The sequence below is a fragment of the Triticum aestivum genome, chromosome 5D (assembly GCF_018294505.1).
Source record: "Triticum aestivum cultivar Chinese Spring chromosome 5D, IWGSC CS RefSeq v2.1, whole genome shotgun sequence".
In the NCBI taxonomy this organism is placed as follows: Eukaryota; Viridiplantae; Streptophyta; class Magnoliopsida; order Poales; family Poaceae; genus Triticum; species Triticum aestivum.
Genome location: NC_057808.1, coordinates 552,784,713 through 552,806,251, shown reverse-complemented (window position 1 = coordinate 552,806,251; position 21,539 = coordinate 552,784,713). Strand labels below are relative to the sequence as shown.

General features: G+C 43.5%; 1 protein-coding gene and 2 non-coding genes across 3 annotated transcripts; 1 reads left to right on the top strand and 2 right to left on the bottom strand.

The window, feature by feature from the left end:
- The first annotated feature begins 5,528 nt into the window (after positions 1-5,528).
- LOC123123794 (aspartokinase 1, chloroplastic) lies at positions 5,529-11,504 on the top strand. Its single transcript, XM_044544414.1, has 13 exons — positions 5,529-6,274; positions 6,360-6,442; positions 6,523-6,563; positions 8,000-8,154; positions 8,916-9,065; positions 9,144-9,239; positions 9,466-9,582; positions 9,852-9,971; positions 10,054-10,146; positions 10,322-10,438; positions 10,568-10,684; positions 10,837-10,899; positions 10,988-11,504. The coding sequence occupies exons 1-13, from the start codon at positions 5,909-5,911 to the stop codon at positions 11,153-11,155; spliced, it is 1,686 nt and encodes a 561-aa protein (XP_044400349.1). The 5' UTR covers positions 5,529-5,908; the 3' UTR covers positions 11,156-11,504.
- Positions 11,505-12,345: 841 nt separating this feature from the next.
- TRNAV-CAC (transfer RNA valine (anticodon CAC)) lies at positions 12,346-12,419 on the bottom strand. Its single transcript has one exon. It is a non-coding gene; the product is annotated as a tRNA-Val (tRNA).
- A 7,719-nt stretch (positions 12,420-20,138) lies between these two features.
- TRNAV-CAC (transfer RNA valine (anticodon CAC)) lies at positions 20,139-20,212 on the bottom strand. The gene has a single exon. It is a non-coding gene; the product is annotated as a tRNA-Val (tRNA).
- Positions 20,213-21,539: the final 1,327 nt, after the last annotated feature.

The following is a 21,539-nucleotide window of genomic DNA, read 5'->3' as shown; positions in this document are numbered from 1 at the left end:
GCATATAAATGCATATAAAACATCCAAGGTTGATAATATAATAGCATGAATACTTCATAAAATATAGATACGTTGGAGACGTATCAGCAAGAAACCTAAGTTGTCGTTTCTTAAAGTTTGGGGCTGCGATGCTTATGTGAAAAAGCTTCAACCTGATAAGCTCGAACCCAAATCGGAGAAATGTGTCTTCATAGGATACCCAAAGGAGACTGTTGGGTACACCTTCTATCACAGATCCGAAGGCAAGATATTCGTTGCTAAGAATGGATCCTTTCTAAAGAAGGAGTTTCTCTCGAAAGAAGTGAGTGGGAGGAAAGTAGAACTTGATGAGGTGATTGTACCTTCTCCCTTATTGGAAAGTAGTCCATCACATAAATCAGTTCCAGTGATTCCTACACCAATCAATGAGGAAACTAATGATGATGATCATGAAACTTCTGATCAAGTTACTACCAAACCTCGTAGGTCAACTAGAGTACGATCCGCACTAGAGTGGTACGGTAATCCTGTCCTGAAGGTCATGTTACTTGACCATGATGAACCTACGAACTATGAGGAAGCGATGATGAGCCCAGATTCCGCAAAATGGCTTGAGGCCATGAAATCTAAGATGGGATCCATGTATGAGAACAAAGTGTGGACTTTGGTTGACATGCCCGATGATCGGCAAGCCATAGAGAATAAATGGATCTTCAAGAAGAAGACTGACGCTGATGGTGTTACTGTCTACAAAGCTTGACTTGTTGCGAAAGGTTTTCGACAAGTTTAAGGAGTTGACTACGATGAGACCTTCTCACCCGTAGCGATGCTTAAGTCTGTCCGAATCATGTTAGCAATTGCCGCATTTTATGATTATGAAATTTGGCAAATGATGTCAAAACTGCATTCCTTAATGGATATCTTAAAGAAGAGTTGTATATGATGCAACCAGAAGGTTTTGTCGATCCAAAATGTGCTAACAAAGTGTGCAAGCTCCAGCAATCCATTTGTGGACTGGTGCAAGCCTCTCGGAGTTGGAATATACGCTTTGATAGTGTGATCAAAGCATATGGTTTTATACAGACTTTTGGAGAAGCCTGTATTTACAAGAAAGTGAGTGGGAGCTCTGTAGCATTTCTAATATTATATGTGGATGACATATTGTTGATTAGAAATAATACATAATTTCTGGATAGCATAAAAGGATACTTGGATAAGAATTTTTCAATGAAAGACCTCAGTGAAGTTGCTTATATATTGGGTATCAAGATCTATAGAGATAGATCAAGACGCTTAATTGGACTTTCACAAAGCACATACCTTGATAAAGTTTTGAAGAAGTTCAAAATAGATCAGTCAAAGAAAGGGTTCTTGCCTGTGTTACAAGGTGTGAAGTTGAGTCAGACTCAATGCCCGACCACTGCAGAAGATAGAGAGAAAATGAAAGGCATTCCCTATGCCTCAGCCATAGGTTCTATCATGTATGCAATGTTGTGTACCAGACCTGATGTGTACCTTGCTATAAGTTTAGCAGGGAGGTACCAAAGTAATCCAGGAGTGGATCACTGGACATCAGTCAAGAACATCCTGCAATACCTGAAAAGGACTAAGGATATGTTTCTCGTTTATGGAGGTGACAAAGATCTCGTCGTAAATGGTTACGTCGATGCAAGCTTTGACACTGATCCGGATGACTCTAAGTCACAATCCGGATACGTATTTATATTGAATGGTGGAGCTGTCAGTTGGTGCAGTTCCAAGCAGAGCGTCGTGGTGGGATCTACGTGTGAAGCGGAGTACATAGCTGCTTCGGAAGCAGCAAATGAAGGAGTCTGGATGAAGGAGTTCATATCCGATCTAGGTGTAATACCTAGTGCATCGGGTCCAATGAAAATCTTTTGTGACAATACTGGAGCAATTGCCTTGGCGAAGGAATCCAGATTTCACAAGAGAACCAAACACATCAAGAGACGCTTCAATTCCATCCGCGATCAAGTCAAGGAGGGAGACATAGAGATTTGCAAGATACATACGGATCTGAATGTTGCAGACCCGTTGACTAAGCCTCTCTCACGAGCAAAACATGATCATCACCAAGACTCCATGGGTGTTAGTATCATTATTATGTAATCTAGATTATTGACTCTAGTGCAAGTGGGAGACTGAAGGAAATATGCCCTAGAGGCAATAATAAAGTTGTTATTTATATTTCCTTATATCAGGATAAATGTTTATTATTCATGCTAGAATTGTATTAACCGGGAACTTAGTACATGTGTGAATACATAGACAAACAGAGTGTCCCTAGTATGCCTCTACTAGACTAGCTCGTTAATCAAAGATGGTTAAGTTTCCTAACCATAGACATGTGTTGTCATTTGATGAACGGGATCACATCATTTGAGAATGATGTGATGGACAAGACCCATCCGTTAGCTTACCATAATGATCATTTAGTTTATTGCTATTGCTTTCATCATGACTTATACATGTTCCTCTGACTATGAGATTATGCAACTCCCGAATATCGAAGGAACACCTTATGTGCTATCAAACGTCACAACGTAACTGGGTGATTATAAAGATGCTCTACAGGTGTCTCCGATGGTGTTTGTTGAGTTGGCATAGATTGAGATTAGGATTTGTCACTCCGTGTATCGGAGAGGTATCTCTGGGCCCTCTCGGTAATGCACATCACTATGAGCCTTGCAAGCAATGTTACTAATGAGTTAGTTACGGGATGATGCATTACGGAACGAGTAAAGAGACTTGCCGGTAATGAGATTGAACTAGGTATGATAATACCGACGATCGAATCTCGGGCAAGTAACATACCGATGACAAAGGGGACAACGTATATTGTTATCCGGTTTGACTGATAAAGATCTTCGTAGAATATGTAGGAACCAATATGAGCATCCAGGTTCCGCTATTAGTTATTGACCGGAGATGTGTCTCGGTCATGTCTACATAGTTCTCGAACCCGTAGGGTCCGCATGCTTAACGTTCGATGATGATTTGTATTATGAGTTATGTGATTTGATGACCGAAGTTTGTTCGGAGTCCCGCATGAGATCACGGACATGACGAGGAGTCTCGAAATGGTCGAGAGGTAAAGATTGATATATTGGACGAAGGTATTCGGACACCGGAAAGGTTTTAGGACGTTTCGGATATTTATCGGGGAACCGAGGGGTTACCGGAACCCCCCGGGAAGTTATGGGCCCTAATGGGCCATAAGGGAGTAGGAGAGGGAAGGCCACAAGGTGGCGCCCCCCCAAGGGCAGTCCGAATTGGACTAGGGGGAGGGGGCGCGACCCCCCTTCCTTTCCCTGTCCCTCTCCTTCCCTTCTTCCCCTTGTTGGAATAGGAAAGGGAGGGGGGCGAATCCTACTTGGACCGGGAGTCGAAGTAGGACTCCCCCCTTTGGCACGCCCCCCTTTAGCCAGCCTCGTCCTCCCCCCTCCTTTATATACGTGGGAGGGGGCACCCCAAAGGCACACCAAGTCTTCTCTTAGCCGTGTGCGGTGCCCCCCTCCACAGTTACACACCTCGGTCATATTGTCGTAGTGCTTAGGCGAAGCCCTGCGCGGGTAACTTCATCATCACCATCGCCACGCCGTCGTGCTGACGGAACTCTCCCTCGTCCTCAACTGGATCAAGAGCTCGAGGGACGTCATCGTGCTGAACGTGTGCTGAACACGGAGGTGCCGTACGTTCGGTACTTGGATCTGTTGGATCGTGAAGACGTTCGACTACATCAACCGCGTTACTAAACGCTTCCGCTTTCGGCCTACGAGGGTATGTAGACACACTCTCCCCTCTTGTTGTTATGCATCTCCTAGATAGATCTTGCGTGATCGTAGGAATTTTTTTGAAATACTGCATTCCCCAACAAATACAATACATGTCTTCGTCCTTTCTGTCAGTGGATTAGAGCACCGTGAGATTGAACCCACTAATATGCACCACTCCTTATGAGGAACTACCCATCTTTCTTGGCCAGAGAAGACAAATAGATCTGAAAGCATACATAGCTTCTCAATTATACAATAAAGAAACTTCAAGAGATTCAATAAAATCCAATGAACAATCTGATCATAAATCAACAACTCATCGGATCCCAACAAAGACACCATAAGAATTACATCAGATTGATCTCGAAGACGAGTATGACATTGAATATCCAAAAGAGAGAGAAAAATCATCCAACTAGCACTATGGACCCATAGGTCCTAAAAGAATTACTCACACATCATCATTGAGGCAGCAAGGTTAATGAAGAGGCCTCCTCCAATGGCTTACCCCTCCGGCGGAACTACATAATAGGGTTATAGATGGGATATCTTCGGAACAGAGGCTTGAGACGGTGATAAAAGTCTCTTTGAAGAACGACGGATGGTTTCGGTATTTACAGGAATTTATGGCCGTGGAATTGGGTCAAAACGCTGCACGTGGGCCCCACAAGCCTAGGTGGCGCGCCTCCCCAGGGCGCGCCACCTGTCCTTGTGAGCTTCGTGCCTCTTCCCAGCGTCTCCCAAAGCTTCCTGGGTTCCTTCTAGTCCATAAAAAATCATCAAAAAATTTGTATCGTGTTTGGACCTTCCTAGGTATTGATTTTCTGCAAAAACAAAAACAAGCAAAAAAAACAGGAACTGTCACTAGGCACTAAATTAATAGGTTAGTCCAAAATATAATATATAAATAATATACCATTTATTAAGAAAAGATCATAAACGTAATTGATACATAAATGAGATCACGTGCACCCGCATGGAAAGACAAGGCCATCAATGAAACCCATATATCAAGGTAAGGAAAGTTCTGATCCACAGTATTAAGAGGGAAGGTCGAAACATTAGTATGAAAAAACAAAAAGTGGGGTTTCAGTTGCGAAAAATTGTTGGGAGTGTGCAAGGCAGAAAAAACCAGCATGGAGGTGGTGCTATAAGGTGAAGGCGAAAATACCATGGATGCAAAAATAAACCATTTGTACTGGCTCACCAATTCCCTTTAACAGTTTAGATATATGTGATTTGGTAAGATAAGAAAATATATGTGATTTGATAAGATAATAAAAAAATATGTTATTTTTGTTGTATTAAGAAAGTTGCGATTCTCATTAATAGTAGAGATAATGATAATAATAAATGGCAACACATTGGAAGGTTGTCGAGAAAAATATTATAACTGCATTTTAGTATAAGGTTATCTCACATACATGGTATGATTTTTAAATTCTTAATTAACTATTATTTACGTGATTGAATTGAATCAACACCTGACAAAAGTAAGCACAAAACAAGGTCTCACCCTTTAATGGGATTTGATTTTGTAATGATATAGAGAAAAATTCAGTAGGAGAGGTTGTGCGAGGTGAGTTGAAAATAAGCCAGTGAAAGAAGGTGAGGCGAAAATAAACCGAAAAAAATGAATCTGGATACCCGGCTACAACTCCCGTAGACATAGGTCACACAAAATCTCTTTATAATCAAGCAACCAATGAACCAATCAATGTACTAGTATCATATGGACGAAAAAAAAAATGTACCGTATCATATCGTTTATCGTGTAGTAGGAGCCATTGACTTGAGGTCGTAAGCCGTGGACGCCTCCGTCGCTTCCACGCGGGCCCGGCCCGCCCGAACCGCGGCGTCCACGAGTTTCTGCGTCCGGCCGCATGGACGAGGAGCCGTCAAGCTTTTTCCATTTGCCCCCCGCCCACCGGTCGCGGGTCATCCCCGCCGTCCGTTTCCGCTCCCGTTGTTATAAACCCTCTCTCCCCTCCATCGATCCATCCATCCCCACCGCGCTTCCACCCCCATCGCCGCCACTCCTCTGCTCGCCGCCACTCTTCTTCTCCGGCGTGGCCAGGAAGAGAAGGGAGGACAAGAGGAGAGGAGGGATCCGGATCCCGCGCAGGTGAGAGATGGTGGCCGCGCTGCGTCTCGCGGCGGTCGCGTGGGATTCTCCGACGGCCGTCTCCGCCTCCAGGCTCGGGAGGGAGAGGGCATCCTTGTGCGCGGCCGCCAGGCCGGGAGGGCAATGCTGTGCCCGGAGGGGGCTGGTGCTCCGCTGCCAGAGCGGGGGCGGGGCGGCCGCGACGGCGGCCACGCTCAAGAAGGGCGAGGCGGCGGATGCGGCCGGGTTCACCGTCGTGATGAAGTTCGGCGGCTCATCGGTGTCGTCTGCCGCGCGGATGCGGGAGATGGCCGACCTCATCCTCAGCTTCCCCGAGGAGAGGCCCGTCGTCGTCCTCTCCGCCATGGGCAAGACCACCAACAACCTTCTCCTGGTACCACCGCTATTCTCCATTTTCCGCTCGCCGAAATTCGACTTCTTTGGCCGTGCTGAATGTGCTTGGCTGCGGGATTGTGCAGGCCGGAGAGAAGGCGGTGAGCTGCGGCGCCCCCAAGGCGTCGGAAATCAACGAGCTCGCCGTCATCAAGGAGCTCCATCTCAGGTGCGTATTGATTTTGTCATCTTGCCGTCCCCTGTTGCTTGCAAGTCTGGTTTGAGTGTTCCTTGGTTTGCTCTGCTCAGGACCATCGATGAGCTTGGACTAGATAGCTCCATTGTTTCAGGTATGTCGCTGTTGCTTTCCCCTTTCAGATGTTGGCTCAAAGTCAATACTTGTTCTGTAAAAACTAATATGGAATTCTCCAAGTCATGCCTTTTTCTTCTTTCCTAGTTAGAGATCCACCCACCGAATGATAAGCAAGTAAACTCGCCTTTCGCCACTTGCGGTGCATCAGTAATTCCATAAAGTAGCTGAATCTTTCTGCTGAATATGTCTGTTCTGTGTGTTTTCAGATTAAGCAAGACTTCTGTTTTGGCTTGCAACTGATTTTGTAGTACGTACATCTTTCTGTTTATCTGACCATCTCCCTGTGCTGAAAGCTCTGTAAATATTCCTGTCACTCTGGGATCATGATCTTCGATGAACAACAAGGTTTTGGTTCATAGAATTACCCAATGCCCACCTCACCCATTTTCATAATATCAAGTTAATGCTGACAATTTAAATTATTAAGCCAGTGAATATATATTTTGAGTGTCAGCAGAATGTTTCCCATTTTTGAGGTCCTGGTGGCCCAAAATATACAGACCATACCTTATTAAAAGGCCTAGAAGGATCTATTAGTACCGCAGCTGTGTCCGCATTTTTTGCTTATGAAGTGAGAATCAATCAACACCAAGTTTTTTTATGTACAGTAAGTAAGGGTCCGACCTGCTTAAGCAGCTCTCTTATCCTAATGGGGACAACCTTTTTTCCTTTAGCTGCACAAAACTGTTCTATTTTTTCTTTTGTGGTGTGCCACCATTTTCGATGGTGGGGTGTAAATGAACATGCATACACCCATTTTCCCTTTAAATTATATATGATGGTGAGAAGCCTGGAGGTCATTGTCATCCATTCACATCCTTTTCACCCTTTTTGTTCTATATTCAATAGGGACAGCTTTTGTATTCTATAGATTAGTGGTTAGACCATAGTTGGTTTAACTTTTCCCCCTCAATTGGATGACACTATTTAATACATTGACCTCAGTGTACAGCTGAACAAATTAGTCTGAAACAATGATGTTCAATCAGTCTCACAATGCATCGCAAATTTCCCTGTCGAACAAGCTCTTGTTAATATATAATTTTTATCTTCTACAATCTACATAATACATTAAATTAATGTAAACACAGCAAGTGTGGCATGCAGATTTCAATTCACGCACATACCCCTTCATGACTAATGTGGAAGATATAGAACAAGTGAAATGTTCCTGAGTCCCATACTTGATGTGTTCCCCAACACGTAAAATTCAGACAATCTGAAGTGTGGTATGCTTGATCCTTACTCATAACACCAGCACAAGCTGTGGTAATTGATTCTTTAGCAATTATCCATTGTTTGTTGCCTTGCATCTTTTGGGCTAATTCAACACTTTACATTCATTTTGTCTTTCACGAAAGTGTCTTCTGTAGTACTATACAAACAACACATTTTAACTGTTCAATCGAACAGGTTTTTTGGACGAATTGGAGCAACTGCTTAAGGGTGTTGCTATGATGAAAGAGCTGACTCTTAGGACACGAGATTACCTTGTATCCTTTGGTGAATGCATGTCTACAAGAATATTTGCTGCATATTTGAATAAACTTGGGAAGAAGGCACGACAGGTAATCTAGCAAGCAACAATTTAGTAGTTTGGTTACAACTTTGTTTTGCGGCATAAATGTTTGGACCTGTTGAAAGTAATGCAATTAGACAGAATATTTCCAGAAGGGGTTATTAGTATCTCGCTAACATGGAAAAATGAATAGGTTATAGGAATATCGTTGACAGTCTCGTGAGTCTTTCCTTGTATATATACATTCTTTTGCTTCTGCTTCTAGTTGACTGGTGAAACTAATTGCGTCAAGTTGATTAATTGTACCGCGATACGGCAACATTGCTTCCATGAACCACCAAAAGGTCCCAGCCATGCAACGTGTGAACTAGCTGTGCTGTGTCAAGCACATGCAGTATGCTGTTAGTAGATATGATGATAGCCCACAGCTTGGTTGCGAAAAAACCTGTAGTATGCCTGTCCGGTGTCCGCCACTTGGCTATCCAAACTATGGAAAGTAGTCAGCTCCCTGGGGGTATATCCAAGTGTGAGGGAGCTGAGAAAGGTGGGAAGTTTGCATCTCATATTAGCAGGGTATGACCGAGAGTTAAATCTGTTCTTCTATACACTACTGCAGTTAAACCTTCTGGCTATGCCCTAGTGCATGTGGATGCCTATATTGCTGACGGAAGTTGCTTTAGCCCACAACTATGTGACATTGGGTTGGAATTTGTAATGAATTTCACAACTACCTGTAATTAGACATGTTCCACAAATAACAACGATATTTCATTCGAACAATATCTTAACTATTATTTTTCTTGTTTGCAGTATGATGCTTTTGATCTTGGCTTTATAACCACTGACGATTTCACAAATGCCGATATTCTCGAAGCAACTTATCCTGCTGTTGCAAAGAGGCTACATGGAGATTGGATTGATGACCCTGCTATTCCTGTAGTGACTGGTTTCCTTGGGAAGGTTTGTAACATTATGTAATTCATGCACAAGAGCATTTTGCTTTGTTTGTGGTTATAATCATGCCCATACAAATAACAGGGATGGAAATCATGTGCGGTCACAACGTTAGGAAGGGGCGGCAGTGACTTGACCGCTACAACCATTGGCAAAGCCTTGGGGTTAAGAGAAATCCAGGTTTGTTTTCTATCAGTGGTATATTTGAATTACCTGGTGAAAGGTAATTCAAAAGCTGCATCCAAAAGCTTTGTATTTGGATTTGGTTAACTATGCTTCCGCTGCTAAGTTGTCCAGATGTTTAACCAAATAAACTTAAAAGCTACAGATAATGGGTGGAGTTGTAGTGCATATGCTATATTTGCTGTGCTGTGGGTTGTAACTTAAATTTTTAAATCTGGAACAGGTTTGGAAGGATGTAGACGGTGTGTTGACGTGTGATCCAAATATTTATGCAAACGCGGTACCAGTACCTTACTTGACTTTTGATGAGGCGGCTGAACTTGCTTATTTTGGTGCACAGGTATTCCTTGTTTATTTACTTGTTGACTGAATAGTGGAAGCTTCGCTGTTGCATCTTATTACCTTAGAAAATGCTACTATATGTTTATTCTCAATTCTTGGCATTTCAAAATTAGTTAGTTTTGTGGTTCATGGGGTTGGCTGTGTAAGCAGGGACCTTTACAGCATTGATACTCTTTGTTATATGTGTTTCTTGTGTTACTAGGTGATTTAGCAAGTATTGTTCTACCATTGTATAACACTTGCACAAATACTTCCACCAACTATTAGGTTTTGCATCCCCAATCCATGCGACCAGCTAGGGAAGGTGGTATCCCAGTTCGAGTGAAGAACTCATATAACCGTCATGCACCTGGCACTGTGATCACTAAAACAAGAGATATGCGCAAGGTTTGTTACGTGACTGTGTCAGTATATTCTGATTCTTCTATGTGAAATTGCTACTGATCCCTGATTGGACATTATTTTGCAGAGCATATTAACCAGCATTGTCCTGAAATCAAATATTACCATGCTGGATATAGTGAGCACAAGGATGCTCGGACAGTATGGCTTTCTAGCAAAGGTAAACAACAATAGTCTTGTGGCTCTCTTTCCCTATAGCTATACGCTTTCTTTTATTGTACGCCGTTTTTGACTTTCTATGCAGGTCTTCTCTGCAAAGGTAAATATAGCAACAGGCTTGTGGCTCCTTTTTCCTACAGTTACATGTGTTTTCTTACTATATCATTTCTGCGCAGGTCTTCTCTATATTTGAAGATTTGGGTATCTCTGTTGATTCTGTGGCTACTAGTGAAGTCAGCATATCATTGACACTGGATCCATCAAAACTTTGGAGTCGTGAATTGATCCAGCAGGTAAAAACCTGGGACCTTATTCCACTTTTATGTTCAGTTCTCAGCCAACAATACTGCTTGGCACTGCCCCACTGCTGTGTTTTTTTATCAATGCTCCTGTTTCATTGTTTTGTTGTGATGATGTGGCAGGAGCTTGATAATGTAGTTGAAGAACTTGAAAAGATTGCGGTTGTTCATCTCCTACAGCACAGATCAATCATTTCCCTGATAGGGAACGTGCAGAGATCGTCTCTGATTCTTGAGAAGGTATGACTACACATGGTACTCTCAGCAGCTGATGAAACTTTATCCTAACATACTGCATGATGTGGTAATGCATTAGAATGCCAACCAGAATTTTGAAGTGCTTCAGTTGATCATTTTGCATCATATCATTTACATTCACCGCTACATGCCAGGCGTTCAACGTTCTACGCAGAAATGGTGTTAATGTTCAGATGATTTCGCAAGGGGCGTCCAAGGTAATAATACCCCCTTTGCCAAAATGGAACGAACTTTGTTTTCTACACATGGCAAAGGGCAGCGGTTTCTAACTATGCATATAAGCAGGTGAACATCTCCTTGGTGGTCAATGACAGCGAGGCGAAGCAGTGCGTGCAAGCCCTCCACTCAGCATTCTTCGAGAACGGTTTCTTGTCAGAAGTCGAGGAAGCGGATCTTGCACAGAACAGGGTCCCAGTCCTAGTAAGCTCTAATGGTGCTATCAATGGAAACTAGTCGACGTCGCCTTTTTCTGTTTCCAGCTACGGTCGTGCCGTTCTTTGGTTTAGATGGCGATTCGTCCCAGATTATTTAGGCCACCTGAGCTGATTCATTGGTGTTGTAAGAGTGGTATTATAGTTATCATCGGTGTTGTAAGAATGAGCAGTGTTATAGTTAGCATGATTCTTGGAGTGCTAGCATATGGTAGCTAGCCCAATCAATGTATGTGATTGTGTCAGGCGTGCTACTTGCTGAACTTAACCATTGGAGGTCTGTAGTGCACTCCTTGGGTGTCTTCTACCATATAGTATGTGTATTGTATCCTTCTATTTATATCAGCGAATAATTCTTGTTTTGTTTTTGATATCTACGGCATTGTGAGCGTGGGCACTGTTTTTGTGGATGGACTTGTAAATCTGACAAGTCGTCACATTGGTGTTGCGGGGCAGATTGCTTGCCACTGAATCTGCATCATAATGCATTTTATATATGATTCTACCCAGGGAGTATATGTCTGGACTATAGAAGGTGCATTCGTTGAGGTATTACCTGTAAATAAAGGTGAAAAGCTTGCAGGACTGCAAGCTCACTGATTCTTAGAGACACAGAAAGGAAAGAAAAAGGAGAAGCTGAAGACTGCATCAGGTGTGATGCAAAGTGGCATAAAAATGAATTTTGGGACTTTCTGCACTTTTTTGTTCCAGATAGCAGATTATTAGTTTGTTGAAAATGTGAAGCAAAATCTGATGGATGTTAAAAACATACAGCATATGAGTACTGGAGGCCTTTATTTTTTTGTTTTTTCGGGTACTACAGGAGACTATACATACATGTACAAAACGAAACGATACGAACTTTACTGAAAATAATGAAAAGGAAATAAATTACAAAACAAAACGATACAAACTTCACTGAAAATAGTGAAAAGCAAATAAATGCCTGAGCCTAGGTTTGAATGTTAGAAATGTGAAGCAAATATGGTGGAAAGTTATTTTAGCATGAGTTGTGGTATTTTACAACTCTTTTGGTCCAACAACGCGCATCTCCAGTTCTCCATCACCAGTTTTATCAAATGTTCCAGAACAAACGCGTGTTCCAAATGTCAAGCAAACTATGGTAGAAGGTAAAAATAGATAGTTCTACCGTAAGAATGTATTTCTAAGTGCAACAGCAAATCGGGACAAAAAAAGGGAAGAAAAAATAGTTGTCTGAGCCCAGGTTCGAACTGGGGACCTTTAGTGTGTGAGACTAACGTGATAACCAACTACACCACCCAGACTCTTTTGTTTGGTGATTCAAAATATAACTATATAAATAGAGTCATAGTTGGACAAGCCGCCCTAAGTGTCACTGGCAGGAGACACTAAAGATTCTCCGCCTTGTCGTCCTTACCAGGTTCTTGGCTGCCTCATGCTGATAGGCCCGTTTGCCGAGGTCGCCAATGATGGACCTGTTATCATGGTGTTTCCCTGCAACCGCATTCACTGAATGGCCCTTGCTCTCTGTTCATCACAAGTAAATGCATAGCTGCAAGCCAAGGTTTTGAGAATTTTGCTTTATTTACATGCAGGAGTCCCCTGCTTCAAACTATCAACATGAACACGCTCTGCTTACTGCTAGGGTGAATAACTCTACCATACTCATCTCATACTTTGTGCCGCTCTAACAAAGCAACAAGCTTAAATGCAGAATATAATTAGTTTAGATGAAAATGACACAACCCACATGTGACAGAAGTTTAATATACTCATCTCATACTCTGCTAACACAAGTTTGACAAACAACGTTTGGTGATGATGAAAATGACACAACCCACATGTGAATTTCCTTGCCTCTTCTAGTCCTATATATGCTCTCCCTTTGTGTAACGGAGCAATGTCAGAAAGAGCTACAGACTACAGTGCTCGACGGCTTATATTTTTGTTGTACTTACCATATTTGTATGATCAGAATTGCCCCGACCAATCAACAGCTAGGATTGAATTATGCTCTTACCTCCTCTTATCTCTTAGATGATGCTCAATAGGTTCAACCGAGAGCTATTCTAAAACTCCTGCTAATATCGAATTTAGATGTGCAATACTTGGAGCACATCTAGATGTGCTTTAGCAAAACTGTATCTTATTTTGCATTTTCTACTCAAGTTCGTGGTCCTCCTTCCTTTCTCCCATAAGACATCTTACCATTTTCTACCCGATCACATTCTTTTGTTAGTATCGCTTTAATATTATAATTATATAACTCGCTTTTATTTATTTTTCTTTTGATTGTAGCCCTTAAGAAGTGATGAAGTTCAATGTTCTGTCCGACTCATACACGACGTTCATGTCGACTATGCATGCCAAGCTATTTGGCCCATATCCGGAGAAGGTCAAACAACGCCCGTGCTACTAGTCAAGCTGACCAAGGACAACCAGCCTCCACCATGGTGGGCTGAAGAGGAGTTGGCAGGCAAGGGCGGGGCTGCCCCCAAGATTTCCGTCTGCAACGACACCGTATGTCTTCGCCTTCATCAACTTCGAAGGGAAGTTGTTCAAGCTGACAGATGGAAGAGCCGAAGTCCTCTCAGACACCACACAACTAGGATTCAACAACAATTACAATACCTTGGTTGGTGGCGCCACAAACCTACCACAACTAAAGCTCAGTAAGTTTGGTGTGGTCGAGGCGGCGGCGACACCGTGGAACCACAACAGGAAGAAACCATTTAAGGACGACGAGCTGAAGAAGGCATTAGGCAGGTAGAAACTGCTGGGCCAAGGCTAAACACATGAGTGTTTAAGGGTGCAAATGCAAAAAATATCACCCAAAAAAATCTTCACAGTTTGGTCCAAAGCTGGGGGGGGGGGGGCACTGCCCCCCAGAGTTGCATATGCACATAGCTTGCCCAGTGCATGTGTGTGGTCCTGTGCAAGCCGCGAGGCTAGGGCCCGTGTACGATGCCGTGAATGACGGTTGTAGCATGAATAATGGGTGGTTGACTTATAGTGCATCTATGCAATTTTGCAATTTTGCGGTTTGTAACTCAATTTTTAGATTTACAACAGGTTTGGAAGGATGTAGATGGTGTGTTGATATGTGATCCAAATACTTATGCAAATGTGGTGCCAGTACCTTACTTGACTTTTGATGAGGCAGTTGGACTTGCTTATTTTGGTGTACATGTATTCCTCGCAGTTTATTTACTTGTTGACTGAATAGTAGAAGTTTGCATGTTGCACCTTTAACCTAGAAAATGCTATTATATGTTTATTCTCCCATTCTTGGCTTTTCAAAATTAGTTTGTTTTGTAGTTCAGGGGTTTCGCTGTGTAGGAAGGGACCTTTACAACACTGATAACTTCTTTTCGTTATATGGGTTATTGGAGTTACTTGTGATACTTTTTTTTTCTTTGAAAAAGAGGATTACCTTCGGCCTCTGCATGAAAATGATGCATGCAACCATCTTTATTAATTTATTCACCAGAGTCTGGCAAAATGAATACAAAGATCAACACCAAAGCCGCCTTCGAGACGAACAAAGTCGCTAGACCTACAAGTATAAAGATGTGTCATGACCGCATCAAATGACACCATCTAATCCAGTGGCCTCAAGAAGCCACCCGCCTGGTAAGCTGAGAGTACTAACTGGTCTAGGCATCCCACAATGCGCACCGCATGCGCACGCACTCTATAGGATTCGCCGCCACCATCTTCCGCCATCCCATCTTCAAGAGGGATCATTGCATAGATCTTATCCGTCCCATCTGCCGTCGGACATCACCACGAAGCCAGACAGCGCCACTAGCTTGCGCGTGTCCATCAAACCGCGTCCAATGCTGATACTCCACTGCTCCACGCCACCGAGGCTCGTTGTCTTCAATGCGGTTGATGTAACACCGCTCCACCTGTTTGCCCCTCCAGTGAACCTTTGCTCCAAATCAATGCCCTTAGGAGGGAGAATGGGACCATAGTCTCCATCATCATTCGACCCAGGAGATCCAGATCTCGGGTTTTCCCCGGAACAGATGCCCCTGGAGGAAGAGGGGCGCGCCATCTGCAACTGCCCACGAATGATGATGGATACGCCTTCAAGAAGGGCACGACGCCATGAGCGATGTCGCCGCCTACCATAGTTAGGGTTTTCACCCGAGCAGCAGTGAGATGGGAAGAGGTAGGGCGGACTCGAATGACGTCTCCAAGAAGAAAATCGACGCCCTTAGGCATCATCACTGTCGCGCCCGGCAGTAGCCGACCAGGGAATTATCCCAATCCAGACCCCCACCTCCCGCTCCGCCCCAACCCGGTGACCGGCTAGCAGCATGGACATGTCCAGTGAGACACAGTGCACGTAGCAGGGACTGGTGGAAGAAGCAGATATGCGCCGTTGGCCGCCGGGGCAGCAAGCCGTGGCACCAACCTGCCGGTGGATCGCCGGCCAATGGATCGGACCCCCGGCCGCCCGCCCGCCCCATCGCACCACCGAACAGGAAGGCCATACCATGGGTGCCGCTGCCCCGGATCCAGGGCCTTCCGCCCCAGATCGGGAGTTGCAGCACCAGCCCCGCTGGGACGCCGGCTGGCCGCCACGCCACCGTGGTCCAGATCGGCGTCGTGCCCTCACGAGTCCGGGCGCCCCGTGCCACTCGGCGACCTGTGAGAGGGAGGATTATCACCGCCGCCACCGGGCACCGGCGCGTGCTGTGGCGACGGAGGAGAAGGAGGAGGGACCAGAGGGTAGAGTTGGGGCCCCTCGGTCGCCTACGTGGGGGGGGGGCGAGAACACGAGAGGGGCGAGAGGGAGTGAATCTTGTTGATTTAGCAAGTATTGTTCAAGTATTATATCGCGCTCACACAAATACTTCCACCTACTATTAGGTTTTGCATCCCCAATCTATGCGACCAGTTAGGGAAGGTGGTATGCCAGTTCGAGTGAAGAACTCGTACAACCGTCATGCACCTGGTACTAGGATCACTAAAAAGCGCAAGGTTTATTGTATGACTCTATCAGTATATTTTGGTTCTTCCATGTACAATTGTTACTGGTCCGTGATTGTGCATTATTTTGTAGAGCATATTAACCAACATTGTGCTGAAATCAAACATTACCATGATGGATATAGCAAGCCCAAGGTTTTATGGCTTTCTAGCAAAGGTACATAGGATGGTTAGAGGGACTGTGGTATCCCCAACCCACCAGGGTTGAAGTCCTAGTGTTCGCATTTATTTCTGGATTTATTTCAGGATTTCTGGCGATGCGCATTCAGTGGGAGGAGACGTTCCCGTTGATGACGAGGTGTCTACGGTGACTTCGTAAATTTCAAGATGATATGCCGGCTCAGTCTTACATAAGCACAAAGGATAAAAAGGTGATCAGAAGACTTGATTATAACACAAGGAATGGCTTTTAAAGTTCAAAGCAAGTCCAACGACTAACCTAGAGCTAAACAACACCATCATAGACAAACCAAAAGGACCTTTCTCGAGATATGTCCTTTTTGCCAAACAAAAAGTGATACTACATTAGTTCTCGTACCATGCTAGTGGATTACATCTACTTTCAAGATTCTTACACGTCAAGAAAAAAAATCCTGCATCAGCAAGGCATTTAGTTGAAACATCTTGAGAAAATCTTGCACTAAAATCATTGCAGTGTAGTATCATGGCTAGACCACAAGTTAGAACAGCCCGTAAAGCAGGCCTGAATTGTGTAGAAATACAATCTAAACTCAATAACTTAGGTACGACCTGTGTAGCATTGGCACGTCCCTTTTCAAAGAGCTCATCAATAACCCCTTCAAGATGCACAACCCTATGAAGTAATGTGAACTTCCATCCTACATCATCACCAACAAAACATATTTCAAGCAACAAAAATAAGGGCAATGTACCTGGATTCAAAATAATCACCTGCACTTGACCTTCCTCATCCCCAGAAATCAAAGCCATGTCGCAGTAGCACACATACACTTTGTTCCAGTTGTAGAAATCTAATAGCACATTAAGCAAAATTAGTGAAAGGACATATCAAACAGGTAAAAGAAAACATGAAATCCTCACTTTATCCAAACAAACAGGATGAGGAGTAATGTAAAATGATGCTCCGGATAGAAGGGAGTGGTATGTGGGAGAGAGTGTCGATGATTACCAGGATTCCATTGCTGATCACTATCGAGGATCCCATCATTGGTGAACCATATCGGTTTCATGAAGTTGGATGAACCAAGAACCGACATTCTGTGGCTGGAAAAATCCTTGACAATGCTGCACCAGCATCCTCGCTGGGTGTTTCTCAATGGAAAAAATATGTAGATCAATCAACTAATTGCCCTGCCTTGAGTCTACTGCACCCTGCTTAGGCTTAGTTAAGACTATTGGAAGATCAACATCATGTACGATGGCATAAACAAAAGGTGTGGTTAGGGCACTAGTACAAAACAGGGCTTTCGTCACAGGGCAATATTCACATTAGTCCCGGTTCAGTCACGAACCGGGACTAATGTGAGCATTGGTCCCGGTTCGTGCGGCTAAGGCATTAGTCCCAGTTCACCTGGGCCCTTTAGTCCCGGTTGGTGCCACGAACCGGGACTAAAGGGTGCGATGCCCATTAGTATCGGTTGGTGGCACCAACCGGGACTAAAGGTTAGTCCTTTAGTCCCGGTTGGTGCCACCAACCGGTACTAATGGGCTTTGAGGCAATAGTACCGGTTCATGGCACGAACCGGTACTAAAGGGCCCATCAAACTCTAACACACCCCCCCCTGGACCGCCTTTTCAGTTTTAGAAAAAACAAAAGAAAATGATGGAAATGTCAAAAAAATAAAATAAAATAAGTTTCCCATGTGATATGTGGTCTAGTTGTTGGGAAAATTAACAAATATGAATTTCGACTTTATTTGCAAAATCTCTCTGGAATTTCTTAAAATGGGCATAACTTTTGCATACGAACTCGGATGAAAAAGTTTTTTATATGAAAAATCATCTACTCGAAAAGTTACATCCGAATTTAACAGGGGCTTTTAAGATCTGGAGAGGCAAAAATCCTCAAAAACCTCAAAAACCTAACAGAAAAAAGATACGGGGCTTTTAAGATCTGGAGAGGCAAAAAAATTCAAAAAATTTCAAATTGTGGTCAAACAATGGTCAAACTAATTATTCTAGAATATTAGTGTTACTAAATAATTATTTTAGTTTTTTTGAATTTTGGTCAAATCTGGTCAAACTGTGGTCAAACAGTGGTCAAACAATGGTCAAACTAATTATTCCAGAAATATTAGTGTTACTAAATAATCATTGTTTTTTAAAACAATAGTTTCAAACTCAAACAGTGAAATGTGTCACTTCATGCTCAAGCTAAATTCCTGAGGGTTAATAGAATTGACATCTTACTATTGTCAGGAAAACAACAAGTGTAGACTTGGAAACGAGGGAGAATAGAACCCGGAAGTTAAGCGTGCTCAGGCTGGAGTAGTGAGAGGATGGGTGACCGTCCGGGAAGTTAGATGATTTGGAATGATGAGGGGTGATTAGAGATTAGAGGATAAATTGAGCAGTGATGAGGGGTGGTGATTAGAGATTAGAGGTTAAAATAATTCAGAAATTTAAAAATAAAAAAATTCGCAAATTTTTTTTTCAAAAAAAATATCATAAAATTTTCCAGGCTGCGTCCACGTGGACGGCCTTTAGTCCCGGTTCGTGTAAGAACCGGGACTAAAGAGGGGAGGCATTAAACCGGGACTAAAGGCCCTTACCAACCGGGACAAAAGCCCCCTTTTCTACTAGTGGGGTTAGTTAAGAATACTCGAAGATCATGCCATCATCGGTATGATCTTTTTTTTGGTGGTGGCTAATTAGTGCGAGACATGAAGGAAACATAACATATTATATTCCAAATGAACACACAAGAACGCAACGCTAGTCAAGGTCGCCTACCTTGTGTAGTTCGCGCTGCCATCTCCTAGATCTCCTCACCGGAGGCATGGACTGCCTAGACTAATGAGTTCACCATGGGCAACAACAGCCATACGCTGCAAAAAAAAAAAATGATACCGTCAACTACCAAGAAACTGAAGCACCACGGTGAAGAAATAAGCAGTAAATTGTTGAACATCAGATCAAACATTGCCACACTACTAAAATTCCTTCGCAAATATTAGTCGCTTCAAATTAGCTCCCATTACATCATGATTCGGGGACCTCAGTATTGCCATGACCCCATCACAATGTTGTATGATTAATTGTTTAATGAAAGGCAATGCAGGGAGTATAATATGTATATCTAGTCCAGCCTAATTCTCTTCTATCTTTCTTCTACATAGTCAGAAACTCATATCCCAAGCAATGAGCTATACCTGGAGGTTCACTGCGACAAAATAATGACCGGTGCTCGTTATTTTGCACCATTTCCATGAAGCACAAGGTTGTATGGCTTTCTAGCAAAGGTACATAGCAACAGTCTCGTGGCTCTTTTCCCTACAGCTATGCGTGTTATTTTATTGTGTGCATTTTTTTTACTTTTGTGGAGGTTTTGTCTCCAATTCTAAACATAGGAACGGTCTTGTCTACAAGGCGACCTTTTTCTTCTTCTTAAACATCAGGAATTTTATGCACTTAAAAGCAAATTTTGACTAACGTCCTGGATCAGAGACATATAGCAGACTATGTTATCGTTGAAAATGTGAAGCAAAATCGGATGGAAGTTAAAATAGATATGACCACTGGAGACTACACATAGTGAAAGGAAAATGATACAAACTTTACAGAAAATAGTGAAAAGCAAATAAATGCCTGAGCCTAGATTTGCATGTTAGAAACGCGAAGCAAATATGGTGGAAGTTATTTAGCATGAGTTGTGCTATTTTCCAACAATTTTTGTCCAATGCCCATCTCCAATTCTTTCCTGAACAAACGCACAGTATCATCTAGCATTACCACAGTTTCGTTCAAAATGTGAAGCAAAGTTTGCTAGAATAGATTAAGTGCAATTTGTCAAATGGGAAGAGGAATAAAAAAAGCTGAAGTGTCTGAGCCCAGGTTCGAACTGGGGACCTTTAGTGTGTGAGACTAACGTGATAACCAACTACACCACCCAGACGACGTTGTTAGATTTCTCGAGAAGTCACTATATAAGCTTTGTTGCTCTCTCTTCTGTAGATTACACAGCGTACGTGAATATGTCGTGCAGTCGTGCTATAACCTGAGAATATGCAGGGGCCGTGGCATATTGCTGGTTCTCCTTTCACCTCTTTTTTAAAGACGTTTTAGGTCACTGCGCGGGAGGAGCAACACCGAGATGGAGTTTGTGGATCTGACGAGGTCATGGCGGTTTGATCTGGTCCGCAAGCTAGGCAGGTCGTCAGCTGACATGGTAGAAAATGTTTTTTTCCAGACCGACAAATGGATGGATGGTGCAACGGTTGAGGATGTGGCTCTCGACGTATTCCTCTCGATCTCTATTCTCTACTATTGTTAGAGCCACGAGAACTGTGGCAGACGCTATGCATAAAAGAAGATGCATCAAAGCCATCGAAAAACAAATCATTGTTAGTGTCTTCTTGCAAATTGTGACCCTTTTTGAGTTGCTCTTGAGGTTTTAGCTCCCCCACACCTCAAATGACACTTGGACATCAGGACATGGCCGTGGGAATCAAAGGGCTCCTTCTCATCAATCCGTCGCCCAATACTTTCGGGCGACGGCGATACGCGGCAAGGAACGACGAAGAAAAAAGAAGCGAGCCGACATGATCTGATCGTCCACCTGTAGTGCAAAGCTAGCTTCCTCTAGCTAGTCTTGCTCTTGATCGATCAGGTGTCGTAGTAGCCGAAAGCAACACAAAACAGCACGCGTACCCACACAACGGCCAACCGGCCGGAAGCACGCACTCGCACGAACGCGTAACCGATGAAAGAATTTTGCCGAGTAAGACAACGAGGCTGCACCACCACCGAGAAGAAAGATTGACATCCGAAAAGCGAGGTGTCATAACTGTGGAATCCTCGGTCACTTCAAGGCGGACTGCGAGGAAGCACCAAAGCAAAGAGCGCTCATGGCCAATGATGACGATGATGGAGACATGATGTTGATGAGAAAACTCATGGACGAGAAGGATCCAATTCTTCATGTGTCGTCTAAAGAAATTGTCTCGCTCGTGCAAGGAAAAGTTAGCCTTCGGAAACTCATGTCGATGGTACAGACGCGGGGTGATTCCGTGGCTTACGACAATGTTATGGACATAAATGCTACCTTTGCTGGAGCAAATGCAGCGAGGATGACATGGGCTCGACCATGGAGAAGCAATCTTTATGCTGATTGACTGGAGGAGAGGCCCGTATGCAGCCGCAAAAGTGACACGAAAGTTTTGAGTCCAAATAAAAACGTGACGTCAGAAGTCCACAACACAATGCATGATGATGTGGTCGCG